Source organism: Microplitis demolitor, chromosome 5 (assembly GCF_026212275.2).
Source record: "Microplitis demolitor isolate Queensland-Clemson2020A chromosome 5, iyMicDemo2.1a, whole genome shotgun sequence".
Classification (NCBI taxonomy): domain Eukaryota; kingdom Metazoa; phylum Arthropoda; class Insecta; order Hymenoptera; family Braconidae; genus Microplitis; species Microplitis demolitor.
In genome coordinates, this window is record NC_068549.1 from 13523419 (window position 1) to 13549937 (window position 26519).

Here is a 26519-nt window from a genome sequence, read left to right on the forward strand (position 1 = left end):
CACTATGACTCAGAAATTACATCAGCATTGCGTAAAATACTGATTTGTCACTGATGTACTGATATGATTTAAGAGTGACATCTATACTACGTATAATCGTGACTTTGCTACTGACATAAATGTATGGTTTTAAAATTACGTCATGATGATATACAATAATGACTTTATTACGACGTAACAATGTGATATGGATTTTATGTCAAGCGTACGTAATACATAAGTCACAACTGTGACGTCATACAAGAGTCATGCTTACATCAATATGATGTCAAGCTTTTGCATCATATTAAAGTCATGTAGAACGTCACATTGACATCAAATTTACATAACATGCCGTGACATTTCTATGACCTACGTATGACATCAAAACAAGGTCATGTGTTCACTGGGTTTTTTGTATGAACTGATTTTTTTTCAATTATTTATTTATGACTTGTGTCTAAATAGATGGTAAAAAATTTAGAAGTTTATTTCACAGTGTTTTCCGAAAAAGTCAGAGATTAATGACGGTGATAATATTATACGTAGTTTACGTAAATACGTAAGAAACTGTTCGTTACGCGTAACTATCCATCCCTGGTCAACAGTTACAAAAGCTGAAAGTTGTCGACAACTTGTCGTCAAGTTGGTTTTGATTAATGTACATCAACTTTCTGATTAAAAAGTCTGACTATCAGGGTTGGTACTAAATTTGAAAATGAATAAAATGTAAAAAAAAAAAAGTAATTAATTTATTTTAATTAAAAATTTTTTTTTCATTAATGAAGAACCAAACACATTTGAATATTGATTTATTGGGACAAAATCAACCCCATCAAAATTTCGATACAAGACCTTCCATTCTGCAAAGGATACTGCCCCGTAGATATTAACTCCGAAATAAAATCATAAGCTGTAAAATCATCATCTAGAAAAAAAAATATTTGAAAAATCATTTTTGAACATTACTAATTAAAGTTATATTGAAGTTAGCAGGAATCTAATGTTGTTTTTTTTTATTTTAAAAAAAAAAATAAATTATTTTAACATAAATAAAAAAATTTGCGCACGTAAATCTTTTTATTACAGTAATTTATCTGTTGAAGAAAAAAAAAAATTTTTTTATGTCTGCGACTCTCAATATCATTTATTTTTAACAATAATTTAATATTGAAAACACTGGTTTTGATTTTTCGTTTTACATCATTCTCAGCATAATTTTTCAAATTTTTGCGCTTATTCTTACCATCGATACTAATAATTGATATTCCGATATTTTTTTTAAACGATCGGTGGTTCGATGGCAAGAAATTGAAACAATCGATAGTCCGATGTTGACATTTTTTCCCAACATCACCCATCCCTATTAGTTTCCATGTCAAAAACTACATTTTTAACCCGAGTTTATAGTAACGTTTTGATACACACATCGCGTTTTTCTTAATTCATATGGTTTCGAAACTGCCCGTTAGGACTTTCTTGTGGCACCCTCAATCGTGTAAATTTTCATGCTGTTTTGAGCTCTTACTTAATCACGTTACAAATAGTTTGGCTTCACATATTTTTCTTGTCTTTTACATTAAGGTAAGTGACCCTTCTATCAGCCAATTAAGCGTATTCTTTTTTTCGAATTAAGAATTAAAATATAAAAAACCAATTCATCTATAAAACAGTGACAGAATATACATTTAACTTCAAATTAAAAAAAATATATATGCGAAAATATTTATTAGAAATTAAATACACTCATGCCATAAATTAAAGGAACAAAAAAATTTTAGAAATTTTTTAGTGATATTTGCAAAGCTGTAACTTCGTGAAAAATAATCGTATCGAAAAATAAAAAAAAGCATATTGTAGCTTGAAATCTCTAGTTTCGACTCATTTTCATCAATTTTTTTTAAGACCTCCAGCCATTGCGCAAACATGAGAAATACCACGAGAAAAAATTTTCTAAATTTTTTCTTTTCTTTGAGAGAGCCCACGGGCTGCAAAAAAAATTTTTCAGCTAAACCAATGCATAGGTTGGTTAGAAAATTTAATCAGTTTTAATTTGAATTTTTTTCAAGTTTCGTACGATAACTTGCCGCTCAGATATCAACCTTCAAACGAAAAATGATCCTTTTGACTTTGATCATAGATATTTCGGGTAACAATGATCGCACAGTAAATTGAAGGGCGACATTAAAAACTTGAATAAATTCCCTACAAGACCCTCCCGACATTTAAAAACAAAACAATTTTGTTTTTTATTTTAACATCCATCAGAAGTAAGTACAAAAAAATGACTTTTTTTGGTTTTTTCGTTTTTTGATTTTGAGAAAATCTCAAAAGAAAAAATTTCGAACACAAAAAAACAAGTTGCAATTTTTTTTTTCCTTTGATTTTTTTTTGAGATTTTCTTGAATTTTTTTTTTTTTGTTATTTCCTTGCATTTGCTAAGTAACCAACGCAAAAATTTACGAAATGTCGGAAAAAATTTTTTTTTTCATTTTGATTATGATTACACAATTAAAGAAACAAAACTTGTTCCTTTAATTGTTTTGCAAAACTTTGATCAATCCACCCCAAAAAAACGGCTCGATGGATCAATTTGAAAATTTGCTATCTCAGCGACAAGTTATCGTACGAAACTTGAAAAAAATTCAAATTAAAACTGATTAAATTTGCTAACCAACCTATGCATTGGTTTAGCTGAAAATTTTTTTTTGCAGCCCGTGGGCTCTCTCAAAGAAAAATAAAAATTTAGAAAAATTTTTTCTCGCGGTATTTCTCATGTTTGCGCAATGGCTGGAGGTCTAAAAAAAATTGATGAAAATGAGTCGTAACTAGAGATTTCAAGCTACAAAATGCTTTTTTTTATTTTTCGATACGGTTATTTTTCATGAAGTTACAGCCTTGCAAAAATTACTAAAAAATTTCTAAAATTTTTTTGTTCCTTTAATTTATGGCATGAGTGTAATAAATGAAAATAACTTCAATTCCTGATGTCCTCTCTATCGGCCTGCCTAGACTCCCATTATCGGCCACCTTACAGATAAAATTTTAACTGATTGGATGTATATAATTTATTTACATCTATTTTAAATATTTATATTTATTTTGAAATATAACTTAATCAATTTGTTTATTTATTTTGACATTAATAATTTAAATTGACTATTTTGCATATAAATGCTGATAACCTCAAAAAAAATGAAATTAATGTGGTCGCTAATGCATACAGAGGTAATTTTCTTGTATCTATATTCGGCCACCCTATTTTTAATATAAATTAGGCAACAATCATTAAATTGTTAACTCCTAAAATTACTATGAAACGAGCTAATAAGATTACAAAAAAAATTGGACTTTTACTGTTATTTGTAATTAGTAATAGGTTATTGAAAAAACAAGAAACCTGCTTACCCTTCCTGATAAGAAATCACCAGAAATCGCATCTGACGCACTACTATTTTTTTTTAGTTATAAAATGAATTTTTACAACAATCAAAGTATGTTTAATCTAAACTAGATTAATTTTACTTTTTTTTTTAACTATTCACGTATGAATATGTGCTTATGATGGAAATATATCAATTTTTCGGCTGTGGCCGATAAAGGGGACCTGGCCGATAGAGGGGTCACTTACCTTATTTGGGAAATATTATAGGATCTCAATGCTTAAAAAATAACTTGTATAGTATCAACTAAAGATTTGTATTGACATTTTATTAAAATTCAAATAAGCCCATAACTGACTTTGACACAAATAGATGAAAAGTTTAATCGGGTGCTAAGTTAACAGGGGTTCTTACTTTTTTCTCTCTCGCACCCAAATAGGTGAACGGTATTAACTTCGATGCGCTAATACGTATTATTGTATTATATTATTGCTCAGTAATGAGGAACCTCGGTCGAGTTTTTCCCTTAAACAAACGAATATAATCAAAAAATTGAAGCGCACTTCACTAGGTTAGACAGTAGTGCATCATTGTGCGATTTTTAGTTTGTGTTGAGAGATTTTGTTTCCGAGAAAATTAGTCGAAAACATCTGATAACCCCTGTTAACATAAATAGCATTGATGTTCAACTACATCATCGTTAAAGGTCGGCAGCACTAATCGAATATCCGGATTTTAGATTCCTAATTACGTTTTAAATATTTATGGAACTCTAATGATGAAAATCTTCCGATGAAGTTCGTCTTATACATTTTTCCAGAAGCTAAAAAAATAGCTGTGATGATAATTAATTAATAAATTAATAGAAATCTAGAATTCGAGAATTTGTAGGTACGGACCGGTCTTAATAATAATTTGTAATGAAATATCTTCGGTTTTTTTAAATTTTTTTCATTTGTTTTTATTTATTTTTTTTTTTTATTCAAAATTTACTTCATAACATAATGTATGAATTTTCAATACGAAAATAAAAGAGTTTATGAATTTTTATTTCAATCCTATGATATATCTATCACGTGTTTGTTAATTTTTGACTATGTATATTAGCATTTAATTGTGGAATAAGAGGAGATACAAGAGGTTTTAGAATAGTTGACTCTGGAATAGATATTGAAACAGTAGCTGGAAGAGGAAATTGCTTTTTGTTTCTATCTTGCTGCCACGGCCTTGCATGATCTTTGCTTAAACGTTCACTTAATGCCTTCAGTGCTATTTGTCTGTAAAAAATTGTTTACAATTATTATACATAAATCTTTCTGTATATCATTTAAGTTGTTTCCGGAAACTAGTTTCAGAATGTTCCAGAAAATTCTGAAACTATTTAGAACATTTGATAGCAAATTGTAACAATGCAAAAAATTATAGAACCGGTGGGATCATTCCAAAACATTCTTCAAAACTTTTAAAATAATCAAGAAAATTCTAAAGCTGTATGGAACATCTTGAAAAAATTTTTAAACGGTTTGAAATACTCCTGAAAACTTTAGAACTTTCTTTAGAACAAAAAACTTATTATAAAAAAAAAGAACCACTTTACGGAGCATGGTGACCACAGATTCCTGAAACTGCAATTCCCTGACTTTTCCAGGAATTCCAGTCAAATAATTAAAAAATTCCTTGACCATATGTAGTTTTATTAAATCCTTGGAAATATTTATACAATTCAAAATAGAATGGTATATGTCAGTTCGATAAGGATTCAATCATTGTCGTTAAATGAAACTTTATTTTATTATTTGTCAATGATTATAGGTTTTTTTACTTATTGAATGAATAATTTTCTTATTTTCGATTTTAAATCTATGTTCTTATACAACTTACTCTATTACAAAATATAAATAAACTTTTCATTTGCACTAGAATAAATTTCATGAATAAGAACGTTTTATAGAATATTAATAATATTATTCAAATACGTGAATCATAAATATAGTGAAACTTATTAGTTCAATACTTATGTATACTTTTAGTGTTTTCGGTTTTATTACTTGTCAAAATGCATGTTAATAACTTGAAAATTCTAGTGACTGGTTCCTATGGACTTTTGTTTTCTATTAGAATCCATTTCTGCTAATTTTGTTTCAAGATGGTATTAAAATCACATTGGCACCGCGCCACTTTTTGAACAGTTTTGACAGAAAAAAAAATTTATCGAATTTTTTATAAAAAAAAGAAAATACAAATTTATCCAGCTTTGTGACGAAATTTCCTGATTTTTCCAGTGTATTTATAATTTCCTAACATTTCCATGTTTTTAAAAAATGTGGCTACCATGCGGAGGGTCATAATACTTAAAACTTTGATAAATAGTATTGAAAAATATATACTAACCGTCGTCTCTCGCTATCTTGTGGATCAATTCCAGGTAAATTGATGATCAAACCTGGTGGTGCGTTAGACATATCAAATCGTCTAACTACTTTTTTGCAAAGCCCAATTCGAACAAAAAAATCATGTACAGTATTACTGACTATAGCAATCGGTGGTTGTAAAACATTGGGAAAAAAACTGAAATTGACAGTAATTTAATAATTTTAGGATATACAGTTAAGTCCGATGAAATGTACAATAAAACATAACTACCTAGCAAATGTAAAATTATCAGCCATATCTCCTTTGGTTCCATTAGTATGTCTTTGGTAAAATCTTAAATATATCCAAGATGTAATAAGACCATTTAAAAACATTGTTGGATGTGTACCTTCTAACAATCCTACGATCCATAATAATAAACTTACTATCCACACCAGTAAAGGAATATTTCTATTCGTAATTTTACCAAGTGGACTTTTTAATAAAATATGGTCGGGCATTATCTGTTTAACGGCAACGCTTACACCTAAAGACGGAAAAAAATAGAGAATAGTTAAAATTAATAGAAATTATTGATGTATAATAAAGGAGACCACTAGTGTGAAATTTAGAAAAACTGAATTTTTTTTACATATTTCGATAGGTCTATACCTTCAAAAATAACTTACTAAAATATTATGTGCATATTTTAAATAATTTTGGTAAGTTACAGCCATTTGAAGAGCAGCCGCTTGTGGATTCTCGAAAATACATTTTTCAAAATTGCTGCAGTTATAACTCGTAGTCGAGTCGAGATAAAGATTTTTGCTGGTCATAATTCCTGGTCGACTAATTTTTTCACAGTATGATGCCAAATATGCTAAAAGTACGACAACCGAAAAAATCCAACAAAAAAGAGCGTCGCAAATATGTTTTTTTATAACAAAATGGTCAAAATTTCGGTTTTACGCAAATATTTAACAAACCATAGCACATGGATAAAAAAAAAAATGAATAAAATTTAAAGAAAAAAAAGGCAAAATAATAACTCTATCCTTTACTACTTTATTCGCAAATATCTCAATACTAAATAGGTCTATTCCATAATAAATCTATACGCAAATAACACTATTCCTAAAAAATTCTCTTCTTAAATATTTATATTCCTAAAGAATATTTATTCTAAAATTTTTCAATTCTTATATATCATTATTCTTAAATAACTCTATTCGTCAATTTCACCATTCTTAAAATTTCTCTATTTTTAAATATCTATATTCCTAAATATCTCTATTCTCAAGTATCTTTATTCCTAAATATCTCTATTCTTAAATATCTCTATTCCTAAATATCTCAAAAAATTTTTTTCATATTGCAAGAACTGAAACAAAAAAAAATTATTTGAGCTGTGCACTTGGTCCAGGCTGGATTACCAAGTACTCTAGCTACTTTTATGGACGTCTCAGATTGCCAGCTTCAGCTTTTTTTGCTTAACAAAAAAATAATACTGGAATACCAACTGCTCAAGCTGTCATGGAGTCTAAGATGGCTAGCTCCTCTTTTTTTTTTTGTTAAAAGAAAAAATCGTTACTATTAAAAAATCAAACTATTAATTCAGAATATCAATAACTAATTAAGTAGTTTAAATATGTGTAATAAATTAAATTTAGAATAGTTACAGTGACATGAAAGATAAACAATAAACATAATTTATCTATTGAATAGGATATTTGTGTATTGTGAGTTTATAATATTTTATCAGTGTGTGTGAAAAATCTATGAAATTATTCAACGGCATACAGAAGAAGTGGTATATGCTGTAGGAAAAAAAAACAAACAGGAGCACTTTAAAAAGTAAATATTTAAACAAGTAGGAATTTTTCTAAATTGCAACAACTATTTTTAACCGATGTCTATATCTCTGTATTGTGAAGATAACAACAAAAGTATATGAACATCGTGTTTACCATAGAAACAAAAATATATTGTCAACTACAAAAAAATATTAATTATTTTGTAAGTTGACCAACATTTAAAAAATGAAAAGACTTCCTGGACAACGTGCAAGAAGTTCTAGATACACGTTTGATGGGTATATTTTTCACGAAAACCCGCGATATCCCGGTCGACTTTACGTTCGTTCATCTAAGACAACATTCGCCGCGTGTACCGTATCTGCTTTAATACATGAACGTGGTAATCGACTCATTGTTACTCTTTTACACGATCATCATCATTAAAGACCCTTCCTAAATATTCGTGAGCCTGCCATAAGAGCTTTACGGGAATGTGCACATGATTTTAATAAGTACTCAGGTGACATTTTCAACGGAGTTTATAAAAAGTAATTTTAATTATTTCATTCGTATTTTTTACGCATAAAAAAAACCTTTTATCATTTATCAATATTTGTCTGATTGATTTAATGCTGTAATATAATAAAATTATTATTGCACATTCTCTATAAATTTACAGCTTTCCGGCAGTTGTACTTCTATTGCGTCGAGATGCAGCCAGAGAAAATGTGATGAGGGAACGGCGTAGCATTATACCAGCTATATCTGATACATTAGAAGTATTGGCTTTGATATTAATCAACCTCGGAATAGCTCGTGGAATTTATCAAAATCATTTTGTTGCTGATGATGATGGTTCTATTGGGTTAGTTTTTGGAAGCACATTCCTGATCTAAACTACGCGTGGTGCAAGGGAACTCCATTTAGATGGGACATTTCAAGTAAATATTAATTTTTTTCATGAATAACTTATAAAAAAATTTATAAGAAAAATTTTTGTAGTCTCGATCGATAACTCCCCTAAGCTCTCAACTTTTGGTTGTACATAGGCGAAAAAAAGACGTTGTTAATAATATTTAACCATTATTACGTGTGTATTATTGCGTTATCATTTATTTTTGTTATGTTATATCTTATGGTGTACCCGTATTATTTGTTATTTGTCAAAAAAGGACCACCTGTTTTTACAATAAATTTTGGCAATATCCTAAAGGGCGTATTAATACATTAGAAGATACCTTACTATAATAGGGGTGCTGCTACTCTGGTCATCCTTAAATTCTTTTTTTTAAGGGCGCCACTGTAAGTATTAAACGGTCTTCCAGAACCGGATCTTAATGTTCAGGGTCGTTGTAAAATTTATTTGTACTAGCATTTTTGATTAGCGCGCCCGGCGACAAGTCGAAAAACTCATTCAATTGCTCGTTTGGGGTTACGGGTAGGGTAATTGACCGTCAGTGAATTATCACGATTTTAGTGGATAAAATAACTCATTTTTCCCTGTTACATTACAATTTGTGATAACTGACTACGAAGCAGCACTTGAAAATTTAACACGAGAGAGCCTTCCTAACACACGTATCACCCAGAAGTGGTTTTGGCGCCCTCTAGGGGACGTCAAAACTAGCAAGTCCACCCTCTTCGTGGGTTCTGGGACCAGTACTCCAACCGTTAGCGGTGTCCGCATGTTTTGCACCTTGTAACATGCGACAACTCCGTGGTTGCAGGAAGCCAATAGGTACCGCTGCGCGAGCGAGGCCAGCTTTTCAGACTGTCTTAAAATTCTAAGGGATACTAGCTCGTACACAATACTATCACTAGCATACAGTGATAATCACTCGGTAAAGACTGAGGGCAAGCTTATATAACTGCTGTCTTAAATCCGAGTGAGTATAAGTGGAGGAAACCCGTATGGGTTGGGAAGAACTTGCATTCCACCACTAATCTTAAGCAAGCGGTTGATCAGAGCTGAAGTCTGATACCATGGAAGGCCCATTCCAAGCCCCACTTCGACCAGAGTCTCTCTATTTCCTGAGATGGGAGGAGTGTTTAGGTCCAAATGAGGTAGGTCTCGTGGTGGCTGTTGGTGAGACACCCACATGCATTGCATGCCTAATGGGTAAGCTAATGTGAGTTTATGTTCATATTTCGCTTTTATAATATTATGGTGGAGGATAGGGGATTAATTTACGCGTAGCGTGTGTGTGCCCAAAAGGGTGAGGAAACGGCCTCCGGTCAATGGAGGTGGACTTAGGTCTCGTTACATTAATTAATTAACACACACATCAGCGAGTGTGTTGGATACATTAAATTCGAGTAAAAAACAAAATTGATTTTCAATCGATAAGTTTTTCAATTCTTTTTTTTTAATTAATACTTTATCTAAAGTATATTTTTTGAATAGCTGGCCGGTTATTTTTACTAACGTAAATTAAAAAACTTTCATGTACACAGACCAATATTATTTTTATTTATTTTATTTATCAATTAATAGATATACAATAAATCGATGATGTACTGTGAATTTTAGGGAAAATATAAAGTGAACAATGATTTTAATGAATGTTTTTTTTTTTTTTTTAATTTGAAAAAAATCAATTACATGCATTGGTATGTGATACATTTTAAAATTTTTTTGATCATTAGTCTTTTATTATTATTAGAGGAAAAGGGGGCTAAATGAGAACAAAAATTTTGTAATTGCATTTCTTTAAGGGGTCCGTTTCGGCTCTTCCTCCTTGTGATACTTGCTATATATGTAACATCAAGGTCAAATAGTGATATATTTTGGTTTAGGCATGTACACGAAGATGAAACTATCTTCGTCTTCCTCGTGATGAAACAGGAAATCTTATCTTGTCATTATCGCGGACAATCGCCTCGGTGCCTGCTAACAGATTTGAGGAGGCCATTGTTGTTGCTGAACAACAAGCTAGCTTTATAGTAAATAATTACCCTAACGTTCTTTTTTATACATCTTATTTAAGACACTATTGGCTACCTTTAACTTCACAAGTTTCAGTGTCGGGAAGTACTGTAAAAACAAATAATGTTTCTGAGACATTTAACCGACAATTACCAAAAAAAGTTAGGAGGAGAGCGCCCACCAATTCCTCCTTTCCTCGGTGTGTATCCAATAAATAAAATTTCAAATTATTAGTATAGACTAATAGCTATAATTCAAGCTATTAAGAAGATTCTACTCTAATCTACTTCGAACTATAGAATTAAAATGATGGATTATTGTCTTTATATTACTCCAGTACGAATGTCAACTATCGCATCAGACACTGAAGTACTGTGGCGTCAGTTGGATAATCCTGTACCTATTGACTTCAGGGGACAATCATAAATCGAAAGAGATCGAACCATTGCAGGTCATCAAGCGTTACTTGCATCTGGTTGATATACAATGGAAGATTTTTTAACTTCTATTTTCGATCATCAAGATAGAAACGGTCGAATTGAAATGAGATTAGAAATGGAAAATTGATAAGGATATTATTTTAAACAGAAAGATTAATGTGTATTAGTTTAAATTTTACTAATGAAATATTCATTTACAGATCAAAATGAAGATTTGGTTGATGTAGATATACCTGTCAATAATCTCCGAGATCCGCGTCATTTGCCACCCTGTACGTATTGTATTTTCTTTTTTTAATTCAGAATTAATTAAAATTTGCGCTTTTTCTCGTCCAGTGGAACTACTACCTGATATTGAACCGGAGGCTCAGCCATTATACCCTAGACCTAGAGGAAGAAATAATCATAATGAACCCTTTGGTAGACGTGGACGTGGTGGAGGACAAAGTCAACATGTTCCCCAGCCATACCCTTGCCGAGACCGTGGTCGACCGAGAAGACAACTCTCTGATGAAAATTTACCTTATAATGACGGTGACATAAATATTTATGTTTATATATATATATATATATTTATATTTATATAAACATCCTCAATCCGGAAGTAATTAGTGAGGATGAAGAAAACAATCCAATAAATAATCAGTTTGTTAACAATCATGTTGGATTAGCTCAAAATCATCGACAAGCTGATAATGATATTATTCTTCATGATTATTATGCACGCGGTCGGTTGAGAAGATAACCTGTTAAATGAAAATTTCCCCCATCCTGATGTAGTCATTGAAAACGAGGAAGACTATGATTTGAATCAGCAATAGAACCTTCCGCATGTTTAGTTAGAACCTGATGATTAGCAAGCTGGTGATGAACTAAGACCTAGACACAGTAGAACCAGGAGACGACGACCTGATGTTATGCCACTGAATGAGAGTATCCACCACCCTATACTTTTTGTTGTAAGTGAAGAGTACCGTGATCTGAATCAACGGAAACATCGAATTGAGTTAGTTCCTGGTGATCAGCAAGCAGGACGTGATCTAATTGATCGGAATCTTAATCGTGGATGGGGTAGAAGAAGAGGTCATGCTAGAAGTTGTATTCGAAATCAAGTTCCTCGAATTATGCATCATATTCCGGGAGTAATGAGTGTAGATATGAGAAATGTCAACGTTCTTGCAGAACTTGATGACAGAATTTCAATATCATCTGGTGATAATGAGATCAATAGTAAATGATTTTACACTTATTTTACTCCAATACTTTCAACGTTTTATTAAAATTATTTATAACAGATAATGAGAATCACAATGCACAAGCAGTGATTAATTGAATGCAAAATAATAATTTAAGAATTCAACGAGAAGTTCATGGAGGACACGAAAATTTGCAAGTAGCAAATGAAGCTATGTGCAGGATTTGCTGGGTTAGAGAGCGTAATCATGCGACAGTTCCATGCGGGCACACTATTTATTGGCAAGAGTGTTCTTTCACAGTAAATGGAGAACAAAATGTTTGTCCTATATGTCGAGGAAATATAAATTCCATTATAATAATATATATATTTGATATGTTTGTAATAGAAGCAGTTTTATCTGTTCAGTAACCAGTGTTTATGTTTACTTAACTTGGTTGAATATATCGCTTTGCAGGTGTCATACGATCGTATATATACGCCCTTTTCCTATTTCATTGTTAGTTTTTATTAGAATACGTCCTTATGGAACCTGTAACGCGATGTATTACTTAAATTTTTTAAAACACCTGTATAACCTTTATTAATTAGCAATGAAAATCTTATTCAATAGATTGCTGATAAATAATGAATTTTCTCATTTATTTTACGTCACTATCGAGTGGATAATTTTTTAACTTTCCTTTAAATTCTAATCGAAATAAACAGCTTAATTCGTTAACTTTAAAATATAGTTCCAATTTATTCTTGATAAACAATTAAAATCACAATCAATTGTATTACAAATATGATTTTAGTGAAGGATATTAGAGTAGGAAAATTATTTCACATGGAGATTGGTGAAAACTAGGTCAATAAGACAGCCCAAATAATTTTTTTGCTCCAGTATTATTTTTCCTTTAAGCAAAAAAAGCTGAAGCTGGCCATTTTACACGTCCATAACAGCTTGAGCACTTGGTACTCTAGCCTGGACCGAGTGCACAGCCCAAATAATTTTTTTATTCCAGTATTTTTTTTTTTTAAGCAAGAAAAGCTGAAGTTGGCGATCTTAAACTCCATGACAGCTAAAGCACTTGGTAATCCAACCTGGACCAAGTGTACAGATCAAATAATTTTTTCTGTTCCACAATTTTTTCTATTCACAAAAAAAAAAGGAGCTGGCCATCTTAGACGTCAATGACAGTTTGAGCTCTTGGTACTCTAGCCTGGACCAAGTATACAGCTCAAATAACTTTTTTTTGGTTTCAGTTCTTGCAATATGAAATGTTGCGATCCCGTAATACTTATTGATTAAAATAAATTAATTATTTTTGATAAATTAATTTTATGAAATGTAACGGGAATCGGTAGCGATAAGTGAGTTGCCGTGGCTCGTGGGTAATCAAAACAGATGACGCTGCATGAGACCCGGGCCACGACGATTCTCTCACAGGGAATCTGAAATGCAGCGTTAACATTTTGTCAACTCTGTTGGTTCTATTATATTTTTTATAATGACTAAATAGTCAGTCTTACGAGAGAGCTCATGGACCTCAAACCTCTGCTCTCCAGCCATAATTAATAAATTATAATTAATCCTAAATTAATTCTACCTTATTGTGGGGTGCCAATTGGCACTCCAATATTTTCACCTATACCATGGCCTGTCCATAACATTATTACCACCCAGGGGTGAGCGCTTATCAGCAGTTCCACCCTGTCCTATAACTCTGAGCGCTCAACAGCAGTTCGAGTTTCCCTCAAATTTCCTGCCGATTTTCTTACCATCCACCTGCTACTACAAATATAAAAATATGGAGTTGGAACCGGCATCGAAAAAATACTTAAAATCACGGAAATTAAACTTGATTAATAAATAAAAAAATAATCGACGACCACGGCCCACCAGGGGTCTATAGACACTCTAACGGAGCCAAACCTGGATAAAATTGAATAATTTACAATTAATTTTATTATTTAATTAATTTGGGATAATTTCTCAAAACGTAACAGAAGAAAAATTTTTTTGAAGTAAAACTTCTTTAGGCGCGACTAGGAGGTAACTGGATGACAATGCAACGGAAGTCCATTACGGCAATATGGCGACACGTTTTTGTACCATCCGGTTTTTAAATGTTTTTGATTTTGTCAATAAATAGTTTATAAACAAATCAATCAAATGCTCTTGAAAAAAAAAAAAAAAATATTTAATAAAATATATTAAATTCAAAATATTAAATTAAATAATAATAAACAAATAATAAAAAAAAGAGAGATTAAGTTAAAGATAAATACACCATATAAGAATTTGAAAAACCATCTATTGACGATGTAACACTAGTAATAAATACATTTATATTAACGTCGACCACAATACATTTTAAAACGATAATTTAATCACTACTCGAAAAGAAATTTCCTTTAAAAATTATCGTTTAATTCACTGTAATCGTGGGACGAATAGTACGACCTAATTATTTGTCGGTAAGTCAGATAATTTTTAACTTTTTTTTTTACAAATTTTACTGTAGCCTACTGTAAATTTCATTCGGTTTTCGGTGAATTTTATGAAGTTTACCACAAAGTAAATGAGTTTTTTCCTAATTTTTATTTCAAAAATGGTAATAAATAAAAGCACTGCATTATGTCCCACGATTACAGTGAATTTAACGGTAATTTTTAAATAAAATTTATTTCCGTGTATCATAAGGTAAAAGTCCCTATTATAAAACAATGGCTTTATTCATGATACACTATTTCAAGTGGATTAATTATTTAAGCAATACATCATTATATTTGTTAAAATTGTAATGAGTACGTAATTCGATCCATCTAGAGCGTAATTTGTTGGTTTCATTAATTATTCTTTCATTATTGATGGAAAAAATATTAATAAAAGTACGGAGTTTGACATCAGTACTCAAATCCGCGAATGAGGAGCGTTAAGCTAGACCGACTATACGTTTTTTAATTTGTGTTGAATTGAATTACTACTTTTATTTATGTATATAAATTATGTATTTATTAATAGTTAAAGAGCACCAGATATTATTTTTGTATACATTTGTACTTAATTATCACCACAGTTTTTTACGGACATGAAATCTCTCGCTTGTCCCAATTTCATGAAACAGTGTGCTATCACGGGTCTTTAAATAATATTTAAGAATTTTTACTGTTATAAAAGTGCAATTATTGAATATAACACAGTATTTATCACAATAACTACAAATAGTTACTTACGGGTAACCCTGATTAAACAAGACGATTTGTGACGATTAAGAACAATTAAAAATTAAATGAATTGTCTTTAATCTTCATTCGAAAAATTTAATCGTTTTTAATCATCAATTGACGATTTATGACGGTTTATGATGATTCAAAACGATTAAAACAGTTTTAATCGTCACAAATCGTTTTAATTAATCAGGGAAGTATTTCGCATTGAAGAACTTAAGATTAAAAACCTAACCTAAAATCAAAACGTTGATTTTGCAATTAAAAAAATTTTTTTTCATTTCAATATTTAAAATTAGTTTTAAAAATGTTCTTATATATTAATTTGTAAAATCTTTTAGGTTACCTTACAACATTAAACAAGAAAAGAATTTTAATCAAAAATTAAAAAAATAATGAAGACACGAAAGCAGCCCCAGTTAATAAAGAAAAAAGTTTTGTGTTCAAGTGAAAATAATAAAATAAAAAAAATAAAACATCGGAGAATTCGGTACGATCGAGTCAATATAGAGCATACTTTGAAAGCAATGGAAATTTTGGGGTTATCATTACAAAAAGCAGCCGTTACTTTGGAGTACCGATAGCTACTTTCAGTAGAAAAAAAAAGGTTAGGCCTGATAAGATGAAGAATAAATCAGGACCGGAAATAGTTTTATCATCTTCAAATGAGAATGACATTGCCAAGTGGGTTTTGGATAGAGCAGCTATGAGAGCACCTGTAACAAAAACTGAGTTGTTGGACTGTGTTCAACAATATGTGCAAAAGTCTGGAATAAAAACTCCATTCACAGATGACCGTCGCAGTCGCCACTGGTATGAAGGTTTTAGGAGACGTCATCCAGAATTACTTGTCAGGAAACCCCAGCATTTGAGTCTCAGTAGAGCAGCTATCACTTCTGAAGAGTTACAAGTGGTTCCAAAATTCTGGGAAATACTTAGAAAGTAAAAACCTGTCTAATATTTCTCCTACAAGAATCTTCAACTGTGATGAAAACAGTTTACTTCTGTGTCCTGATGCAGAAAATGTACTGGCGGAAAAAGGATCACGTGCAGTTTACAAAGTTGTTGATGGTGGCAAGGAAGCTAAAACCGTTTTATTTATGTATAGGGCTGATGGAGTTCGAGCTCCTCCAATGCTAATGTTCTCTTTTAAAAAATCCGTGCCAAAAAAAATTGTGGATAATACTCCAACAGGATGGGGTATTAGAGTATCAGACAACGGTTGGATGACCACAGAAACTTTCTACGAATACATTACAAATGTATATCATCCGTGGCTTATTGATCAGAAGACAGAGTTTCCGGTTATCTTATATATGGATAATCATTCATCTCATCTCAATTTACCGTTGGTAACTTTTTGTCGGAAGAAACAGATAGAATTAGTCATGCTACCTCCTAATTCTACGCACATAATCAATTTAATATAGTGGAAGCCTGAAACATGCAAACCTTCTTAATAAGACAATTTATAGATAAATTGAGAAAAATATAGATAGCCCGAACTGGGAATCGAACCCAGACCATGTCGGTATCGCGCCGAGTGCTCTACCAGTTGAGCTATCTGGCACTATACTATATTCCATTCAATTTGATCTATAACTTATTGAGCCACACCGTTCATCGTATGGTATTACACTAATTTAATATAGTGGAAACCTAAAATATGCAAACCTTCTCAATAAGACAATTTATAGATAAATTGAGAAAAGTATAGATAGCCCGAACTGGGAATCGAACCCAGACTATGTCGGTATCGCGCCTTTGGATGTTTCATTTTTCCGTCCATTCAATGATTTATGAAAAAAGTGTGTTCCAAAATGGAAAAACCAAGAACACGTTGCACAAATTAAAAAAGAACATTTTCCTCTTGTTCTGAAGTTCACTTTAGATAATATGAAGAACGAAAAAAATGTCGTAGTTAGTGGCTTTAAAGGCTCAGGACTTTACCCGTATGACTCGAAAGCCGTAGATTACGATATTTTACAAAAAGGCAAGAAACCAAAACAAACTGTCGATCAGGCAAAAATTTATAACTCTAATTTAAGAAACGTTGAAGATAAAGAGTTCTTACTCAAATTTGAAGAACATTTACCGACAGATACGCTTTCTGAATTCAAAAATGCAGCAATCAGCGGATTATGGACTGGAAACTTAGAAAAAAAAGGATTATTCGATTATTGGCTTGCAATTTACAACAATTTTACGGGTATATCAGATAAACAATTAAATAGTGTTAATCAACAATTAACAATCTAATTTTATATATTTTTTTCATCGATTTACCATTTATTCTTATAATTTTTTATTTACAATTTTCTATTATTTTTAATGATTTTTACAATTCATTATACACAAAATGAAATTTTCACTTCAATTAATTTTTTTTAATTGATTTATTTTCATTATTGTAATGTTAATTATTAATCAAATATTTCTTCTAGTTAATCGATTTGAATAATTTATTATATATATTTTTAAATATTCACATACACATTTTGATAAATAGGTAATACTTTGCAACAAAAGCTATTAATGAAGAGTTCTGAAACTGTTGATCATGATTTACAAAGGAATGAACAAATAATTTCTAACGCCTATCAACCTTATTCAATTAGCGATTCAAGTGTGGATACTCATTCGCCTATAAATGATCTCTCTATGAATGATCAAGAATTGTCTACGCATGTTATTGCAATTGACTCAATAAGTACAGAACAGGTATTACAACCTGTATTTATTATTCAGAACGATGATTCTGTGAATTGCAAACAAAAAACTTCTCTTGGTGATGATGGACAAATTTTTGAATATATATGTGATCTTAATTTAATAACTGATAAGAAATCGTCAACTGTTAGTGATAATGACTCGCAATCCATTTTAATGGACTTAAGTAAAGATACTTCTGTTGATCAGACAATTTCTTTTCAAAATAATTTTAATATATCTCAACAATCCGACGATATAGAAAAACAAAATACAGTAATTAACCCTGCATTCATTAACGGTCATCAGACAGGTGAATATCTTAACATTTTTTAAATTTTAATAATAAATGTAACTTGTATTAAACATTTCCTTCAGTGATATATTTACTTTATTTTCTACTCTATTTTGTTTTATATATTTAATATAAATATTTACATTATTTTTTTTCAGAATTCATTACGGACAATAATAATAATGAACTTCCATCAATAACTGTTGATAAAGGTAGTATCAAATGAATTATTGTATACATATTTTTTTCAATCTACATTTTTAATATAGTTGAAAAATATGTTTTTTGTTTCAGATTCTTTACTCAAAAAACCTCTGAAGGAAATATTTACTTTGCCATTGGAATATTTACCTAAAAAAAAAAGAGTTGGACTTAAAAAGAGTGGGAAATCAAAATTACCATCTGTAGGGACCTCAGATGAATAGTACGAGCTTCAATTAGAAAAAGAAAACTTAAAAACGATTAAGGAAGAAAAACAAAAAAATAAAAAAAGATTGCAAGAAGAAAAGAAAAAATTGATGGAACAAGTCAAAAATCTGCAAAAGAAAATAAAAGAAGAAAAATAAGTTAGATACTTTAATAATTTGAGTTAATAACCATCAAATTTATAAAATATTTATAATTTATTGTTCCAGATTGAGATCTAGTACCTGTTTTTTAATTACAATCATCTTAAATTAATAAATAGTTGATATAAAATGAGTTATTGATTTCCAAACTGTTTCAAGAATAGGGTCCTTCATCATGAGACACTGGGGTCATACAAGTTTCGAGTGTCTCATAAATAGGGTCATAGAGGTTCCTCTTGTAAAAGGCAATCTTTATTTATTTTCGATTTAAAAATTTAGTAAAAACTAGCAATATCTTTTGAAGAGTTATAAAATTATTGTTTAATACAATCTAATTTGTATTTTTCACTAAAATTGATTTATTGCAGCAGTTATATACGATCGATCTGCAAATGTATTTCATAATAGGGACTTTTACCTTACTTCCAATATGATATAATTGGGTTATGATTGTAAACGTGCGTTTTGATTTTACGATTTGAAAATCGAGCGCAAAGTCTAACTGATTCTACGGCCATCTATTAGAATAATTTGTATATTAATTAACACTTCCTTAGTCACTTGGGGGTCATGTTAGAGGCCACCTAGATCGAATTCGAACTTAGACGACAGTGGGGTAGTTCCACCCCTCCAAAATTAAGATATAAAAGGGCCAGCAAACACTTGCTCAGAGACTTAGGCCCTGGCCATCAGCTAGAGTGGACTGAGGACGCTTAGCGAGGTCCCACTCTAGCACCAGGACTCATAACAATTTATTTGATTCGGCCTAACGATATCTAGTCATTTAGTCCGACATTCAAGTGCAGGCAATCGATTCAAGTGCAGGCGATAATTTCAAGCGAGACTCAAGTGAAAGTGCCGTGCGAGCTAACACTAATAATTAATTATATTCAAAGTAAAGTTTAAAGTTCAAAATTGTAGTTCTCTTTTTTTAAAAATTTATAAAGTTATTTCTGAAGAGTTGGTGTCCAGTCTATCCAGCCTAAGATTCCAGAACTGAGGGTGGAAGGATCCAGAATGAACCGTCGTCCGATCCCGCCTGTACGTCATCGATATAATTCCAGATAAGATTTACAATTAAAATTCTATATATATAATTTATACACTCTCTCTCTTCAGCGGAAAACTTTTATCTTAAATAAGTATTAAATTTATCATTAAATAAAACCACCATTAAATTTCTAAACTAAACGTAAACAACCAAAATTAATTGAAATTAATTTATTAAATTAAACTGGTTGCATTGTCGTTAGACAATTATAAAATTATAAATAAAGGGGAAATTTGTAAATATTGAGGAACTTGTTAAATAAATTATTATATATATTTATAAGGCAATTGAGTTTTTTAAATAAATTTCTTTTATCACCAGCGTTCGTTAGAATAAGTAATTTTTCAGCAGCCGCGTGTCCGGTCGAAACGAGTCGACCCAGCTCTGAGATCCATTTTCCCGCGCTCAGAACCAACGACAGCATTACTAAACTTACAATTATTATTAATAATTAATCAATTAAGCGGGAAACTAATTAACTGTGGTTCGTGGCTACTGGACACGAAGTAGCCAGGGCCCACCGTTATATGATAACTGAAATGAGAAACAAAAATCGGTCTGTCGGTTGACCCTGCGAGCGAGCCCTAAAACTTCCCGCCTATTTCGAGCTCCCGGAGCTCGAAAAATTGTTGTAGATACAGTTTCGAGCTCTTCGAGCTCAAAAATACTTTTGTATGCCTTTGTTTTCGAAAAAAACGTTTTTTACCATTTTTTCGCAAATGATATCTCTCGTACGAATAACTCGATTGAGACGTTCAAGGTGGCAATCAAAGCGTTTTATTGAATTTTACAACTGATCAGATTTTGAGATTGATTTATCAAGTCTTTTTTGAGAAATTTTCAAAATACTAAAAAAATTTGTATTTTTTTATTTTTTCGACAACGGTTTCTCTTGAAAGAATTGACCGATTTCGATGTTTGAGGTGGCGGTCGACGCGGCTTATGAAGCTTCAGAGCCCAGTTGATTTTGGAATCAATCCATCGAGAACATAAAAAGTTATCCAAAAAAAAAACATTTTTGAAAAAAGAACCGATCAAGTTCAATTTTTTTCAGCTTCAAGATATTCGCAAGCCGCGTCGAATGACACCTCGATGATCAAAATCGGTTCATCCGTTCAAAAGTTATAGATATTTACATACGTACGTACGTACGTACATACATACATACATACACTCGGACATCATCGTGAAATTAGTCAGGAAAGCTTCCTAGAACCTCAAAACGTCAAGATCTCTTAGAAATTCGATTTTCGAAAATCGGACGGAAACCAATAACTTCTCGAATTTTTGAAAATTTGCAATTTTTTTAGCGGGAAGTTAAAAATTCTACTCTGCAAATTTTCTAAATTTTTTTTTGGAGAATTATTCATCGTTAAATTTAGTTTATCACCTAAGAAATCAATGGTCAAGATTCTTCTGAACGAAAATTAAATTAAACTCTTAATCCCAAATAGTTTTAGAGTTATTGAAAAAAAAAACTATTTTTCGATTTTTATTTTTTTTTCACTAGTAAAATTCAAAATTAATCAATGGCGATTTTTCCCTAAATACTTACAAGTAAAAGCCATGACAAAACACTTTTGTCATGATTCCCGAATTAAAAGCCGATTTTTAACAAAAGAAAGAAAACTAAAATCATTTTTTTGATTGCGTTTTTGAAAACTTGCAATCACCAAATTTTGTCAGAAGACGTCTTTTACACTCTCCTGTACTCACGAATTTTTTCAATTTTTTCAATTTGGTGCAACATTATGAAAGAAATTAAAAACTGATTTTTTTTTTATCATTTAGTCTTTAAACAAATCGATATCATTTTAATAGTCCAGAAATACAAAAATAACCGGTTTTCCAACATAAAATAGAAATAACACCATGTTAATGATAATAAAATTATGAAATATGTTTAAAAAACACAATAAAATCAATCTTCATCACTGTTTTCATTAATACCTACATAGTGCCCTGTATTATTGAAAATTCGACTTAAAATTTCTGCTGGATTAACAATTTTTGATAAATACCTAGCATGTGATAGATAATAAATGATCGCTGCTACATGCGAACAGCAACCAACTGTACGCCTGCCATTCGCACAATCACAGCAATATCGAGAAATCCTGTTTATTCCATTTTTGTTAGGATGATACTCAATGAAACAACGATATATTTTTGCATTGATACGTCGAGACTTGACTTGAATTTTGAGAATATTTTCAGCGGTTTTTACGTACTGAATGCTTAAATTATTGTTTTTATCCATTATTTCAGCCAAGTATGACACTGCTTGTGAAAGCTGATAAGACACAGTAAACAATATATGCAAATCTTTTTCAGTCATCTCCGGAAAATCATGCAAGTCGTCTGACTTGATATTTTCAAAAGGTACTTTTCGTCGAGCCCAATGTTCTCTTTCAACATCATTCGCTAGAGTATTATCCTGATTTTTATTCAAATTCGTAACAGACAGTATTTGATCTGCCACCTCTTTATCAGAATTGAAGCGTTTCCCAAACTCATCATTTAAAAAACAAGCAATCTGGCAGAATAATTGTGCTTTCGGCAGTAACTTATTGTCTACTTTATGATCTAATAAAGTAAACTTTTGTTTAATTACGCCATAAACAGATTCTACTACCCAACGAATTTTTGTAACAAATCGAGAATCATTTGACTCACTTGTGGTGAGTTGATTCCGTTTTCCCTTCAGGGCTGGCATCAATACTTTGAATCCAAGATTTTCTAAATGTGTCACAACGTCACGAAAACCACGGTCAAGCACAAAAATGTCTCCTTTGTCAAGAAGTTTGATTAAGCCGTTTGGATCTTCCAGAATAGATTTTAAAATTTCTGCATCATTTTTATTCGCAGTAAATGGTCCCAACACATCTATTACATATCCATTTGTTGTACAAATAGTAAATGGTTTAAACAAAGGAACTTTTTTCTGACCGGAGTATGATTTTCGTTGGTATTCGTTGTTTGTACTTTTCTGGTGACGAATGTAAGTACCATCGCAAATTATAATTAGTTGGTCATTTAGTTCAAATAGTTTTTTGGCTATTTCTGAAGAACGATTTAAAATATTTTGGCGTGATAATGCATTTATCCCAAAATATATGGGCAGAACATCTTGTTCGAATGATTTTATTACCGATTGTATGTAGTCAGATATTAATTGTTCTCGCTGTAATCCGAGAACTGACGATATCACAGCATTTGAATTGCCAGTTCGTAATTTAAATAGAAATACAACGATAGCTTGAATTAGATCTCGTGTCTCAGAATTACGCATGGATGTCATCATAGGTTCACTGCGTTTTGGTCCCAAAACAATTCATCCCCGACAACTCATCCCCGACAATTCATCCCCGCGACGATTCATGACAATGACAACTTTCACTTAGACAAACTATACCCGATATTTTATCTGTTGGACAATTGATACTTCAATAAAAATATTAAATGCAATAAAACAACTATAAATTTTTTTAATTATAAACAGTTTATCAATATAATTTTAATAAATATTTGACTAATGAAAAAACTAATAACTCATAAAAATAAATTATAATTAAACCTCAAATTAGTACGCGTATAACTGCAGAAATATACCCACACACAAAAAAATGTAAAATATAGCGCTCTTTTTTCACGAATTTTGTGTGTGTGCAATTAAAAAAATATACCCGCACATAACAAAATATGAAAAATTGCAGTAGGCCCCAGCCCTGCTTAAAAAATCCAATAGATTCTTATAGCTGTATGTATAAGGCCCTATACTTAACTATAGCATTTCTCATACACAGAAAAAAAGGTTGACTTGGCCCAAGATAATTTTTGCCTTCATTTTTTTATTCTTGGGCTGAGTAATTGGGTTTTTTTAATCCGAGAACATTTTCTTCGACTAATATTATAAAAATATTGTATCAAGAATAATTAAATTTTAATTCAAGTTCAATAATCTTGGTTTAAGAATATTTATTTCAAGTCAAATATATTTTGTTTCTAACCAAGTAAAAAAAACTATCAAAACAAGATACTTTTCTGTCTTGGTCGGTGAGTATAGTAAATTGTCACAATATATATCAACATCTCAAACCAAGAACTTTTTTTGCGTGACAGAAGAACATTTACTCTCAGTTTGAGAAAACTACATTATCGACTCAAGACAACGGTCTATTGTAATGAGAAAATTTTAATTTTGATTTAAATAAATTATAATATTAGCTTAATAAAATAACTTTTTTTGAATCATGCAAATATTTACTTAACGGAAGACATAAAATTCTCCCATTGATGCTTTTTTTTCTTGACTTAAAAAAATTCTAGTCTCGATTCAAGAAAATAAATGACTCTACTTAAAAAAATATATCGACCTATATTTTTCAGTGAATCTAACCTAATATAAATATTAAATATTGTCAAGCAGGAAAGTGTATGCGTATATTTAGAACACCGCAATACAGCAGTAGAGAGGATAAGGAATAAACTCTCTTGATTAAATGGCTTATGAACGAATTAAGAAAAATAAATTGTTTGCTCATGGTAGGAATCGAACCTAGACCGATTCAGCATCACGCGAGAGCTTTACCAGTTATGCTACCCGACCATTTCCTGAATATTCGTTCACTTTACCCATATCTAGTTAGCACACTGTACAATGTAGAGTCTAAACTACCGCCACTTTAGTATAGTACAGTTAGCTTTCCCAAGAGAATTTTTGCGTTGAGCCGTAAGCGCAGTTGCTGTTGGTTCAAACGTCTACGCTTACTTGCTGCAACACAACAAATACTCAAGCCAAGATATTTTTTACCATTGAATCGAGTACTTTTAATTCTTGACTCGAGTCACAAATCATCTCGATTCAAAATAAATTATTCTTCAAGAAAGAATATTTTACTTTTCGGACAATTGATTATATATTGGGGCAAAATATTTATTTTTCTCACTTTAAGAAAATATTTTTTACTTCAAGAAACATATATTATATTGGTTGAATAAGAAAAAAATATTATGCCAAGATGACTAAATTTAAGAAAATTTTGCTCTAGAACCAAGAAAATTTTGGTTTTCATTCAAAATTGCAAAAAATATTCTTGCGGCAAAAAAAAATTTCTTACGCTAAGATATCCTTTTTTTCTGTGTAGAACTCATTCATTCTTATAAAATCCCTATAGGAATTCATGAGAATCTATTGGATTCTATGAGATTTTCTAAACAGGGAGGGCAATTTTTTTGTTTTGTAATTAAACTTTTTTCTTTTTTTTTGATTGAATTTCATTAGAAATTTTCTCGATTTCTAATAAGAATATTGAAATTAAGAGATGGATTGTTGGTAAAGAATTTTTGAAAATGAGTTGTCAAAGGATGAACTGTCGCAGGTATGAATTATCACTGGGATGAATCGTCGGGGATGAGTTGTCAGGAAATGAACTGTCGCGGGGATGAATTGTCGGGGATGAGTTGTCGGGGATGAAATGTTTTGGGACCAAAACGCGTCACACCGTCATCATAGTACGTAATTTTATTAGATTTCCTCACGTTAAACCTCTTAAGACTTTCAGACGTTCATCTGGAAAAGAATAGTCACCAATTTTATCCAAAAGTACTGAATCACTACTGATAACTGATAACTGATGACTGATGACTGATAACTGTTTCATCAAAATTTTCTAAATCGGAGACTTCAAACGTACTTGTGTTTGAATAAATGCGTAAAGAAAAAATATCTTCTTCATAAAATCGTTTCTTTAAGAGATGATGCTTACAGCATCGATTATATCTTGGAATAAATATTTTTCGCTTCACAAAAACTTGAATGCGAGCTTCAAAAGGTATTACGATCATTTCATTTTTTGACCCACAAACACAACAGTATTTATGAGTGATTATTACTCTTGGAAACATCATATCTGCGTACTGAATTTCGTCCTCAGATTTTTCAGTGACTACATAAGTTGGGTCATTAGTCGATGATAGTGAAGATGTAGTTGTCGTTAATGATAATGAAGAAGATAATTGAGAAATTAATTGTGATGGCATTTCCAGTTCATCAGCATTTTGTGCATTGGATGAAGTTGATTGAACGATATCAGACAACTGCGATGGCATTGGTGATGATTCTGGTAATGTACCGTATTCTGAGCTTGTAGATGGTTGAATTTCAGAAATATTTGGTGTAGTAGATAACTTACAAGTTAATTCACTATTTATTTCCACTTTGGAACAAGACGAATGTTGAGCTTTGTTTTTCAAAGACAAATAAACACTTGCAAAAGACCGACATTTACGGCATAGCTTATCATTGACTTTGACAGTCACTCCTATTATTTTAGAAATCCTTTCAGCTTCTTCATCAGTTGAAATAGTTTTTTTATATCCTGGAACTTTTCGAAGGAAAACATTGCAACGTATGCATTTAACATTTGACATGCTGTGATAAAAAATATAATAAAATTATGTTGTTAAATAATGTTTCAAGATTAACTATGAAAATAAATTCATAATTTTGAAGTACTCATAAGAAAGAAAAACCAAATTCAAAATACTCACTTAAATATATGATACAAAATTCAAATAATGAGTTAAATAAAATGCTACTTGATTAT

General features: G+C 31.0%; 1 protein-coding gene across 1 annotated transcript in view; it reads right to left on the minus strand.

Moving 5' to 3' along the window:
- Positions 1–4316: 4316 nt before the first annotated feature.
- Positions 4317–26519, minus strand: part of LOC103573716 (transmembrane protein 115) — a 76078-nt gene continuing 53875 nt past the window's right edge. The window contains exons 2-4 of the mRNA XM_008552904.3: positions 6006–6261; positions 5754–5930; positions 4317–4639 (exon numbers count right to left, since the gene is read on the minus strand). Coding sequence (XP_008551126.1) covers positions 4435–4639; positions 5754–5930; positions 6006–6261 — 638 coding nt within the window. The 3' untranslated portion in view covers positions 4317–4434. The remainder of the gene's footprint in view (positions 4640–5753; positions 5931–6005; positions 6262–26519) is intronic.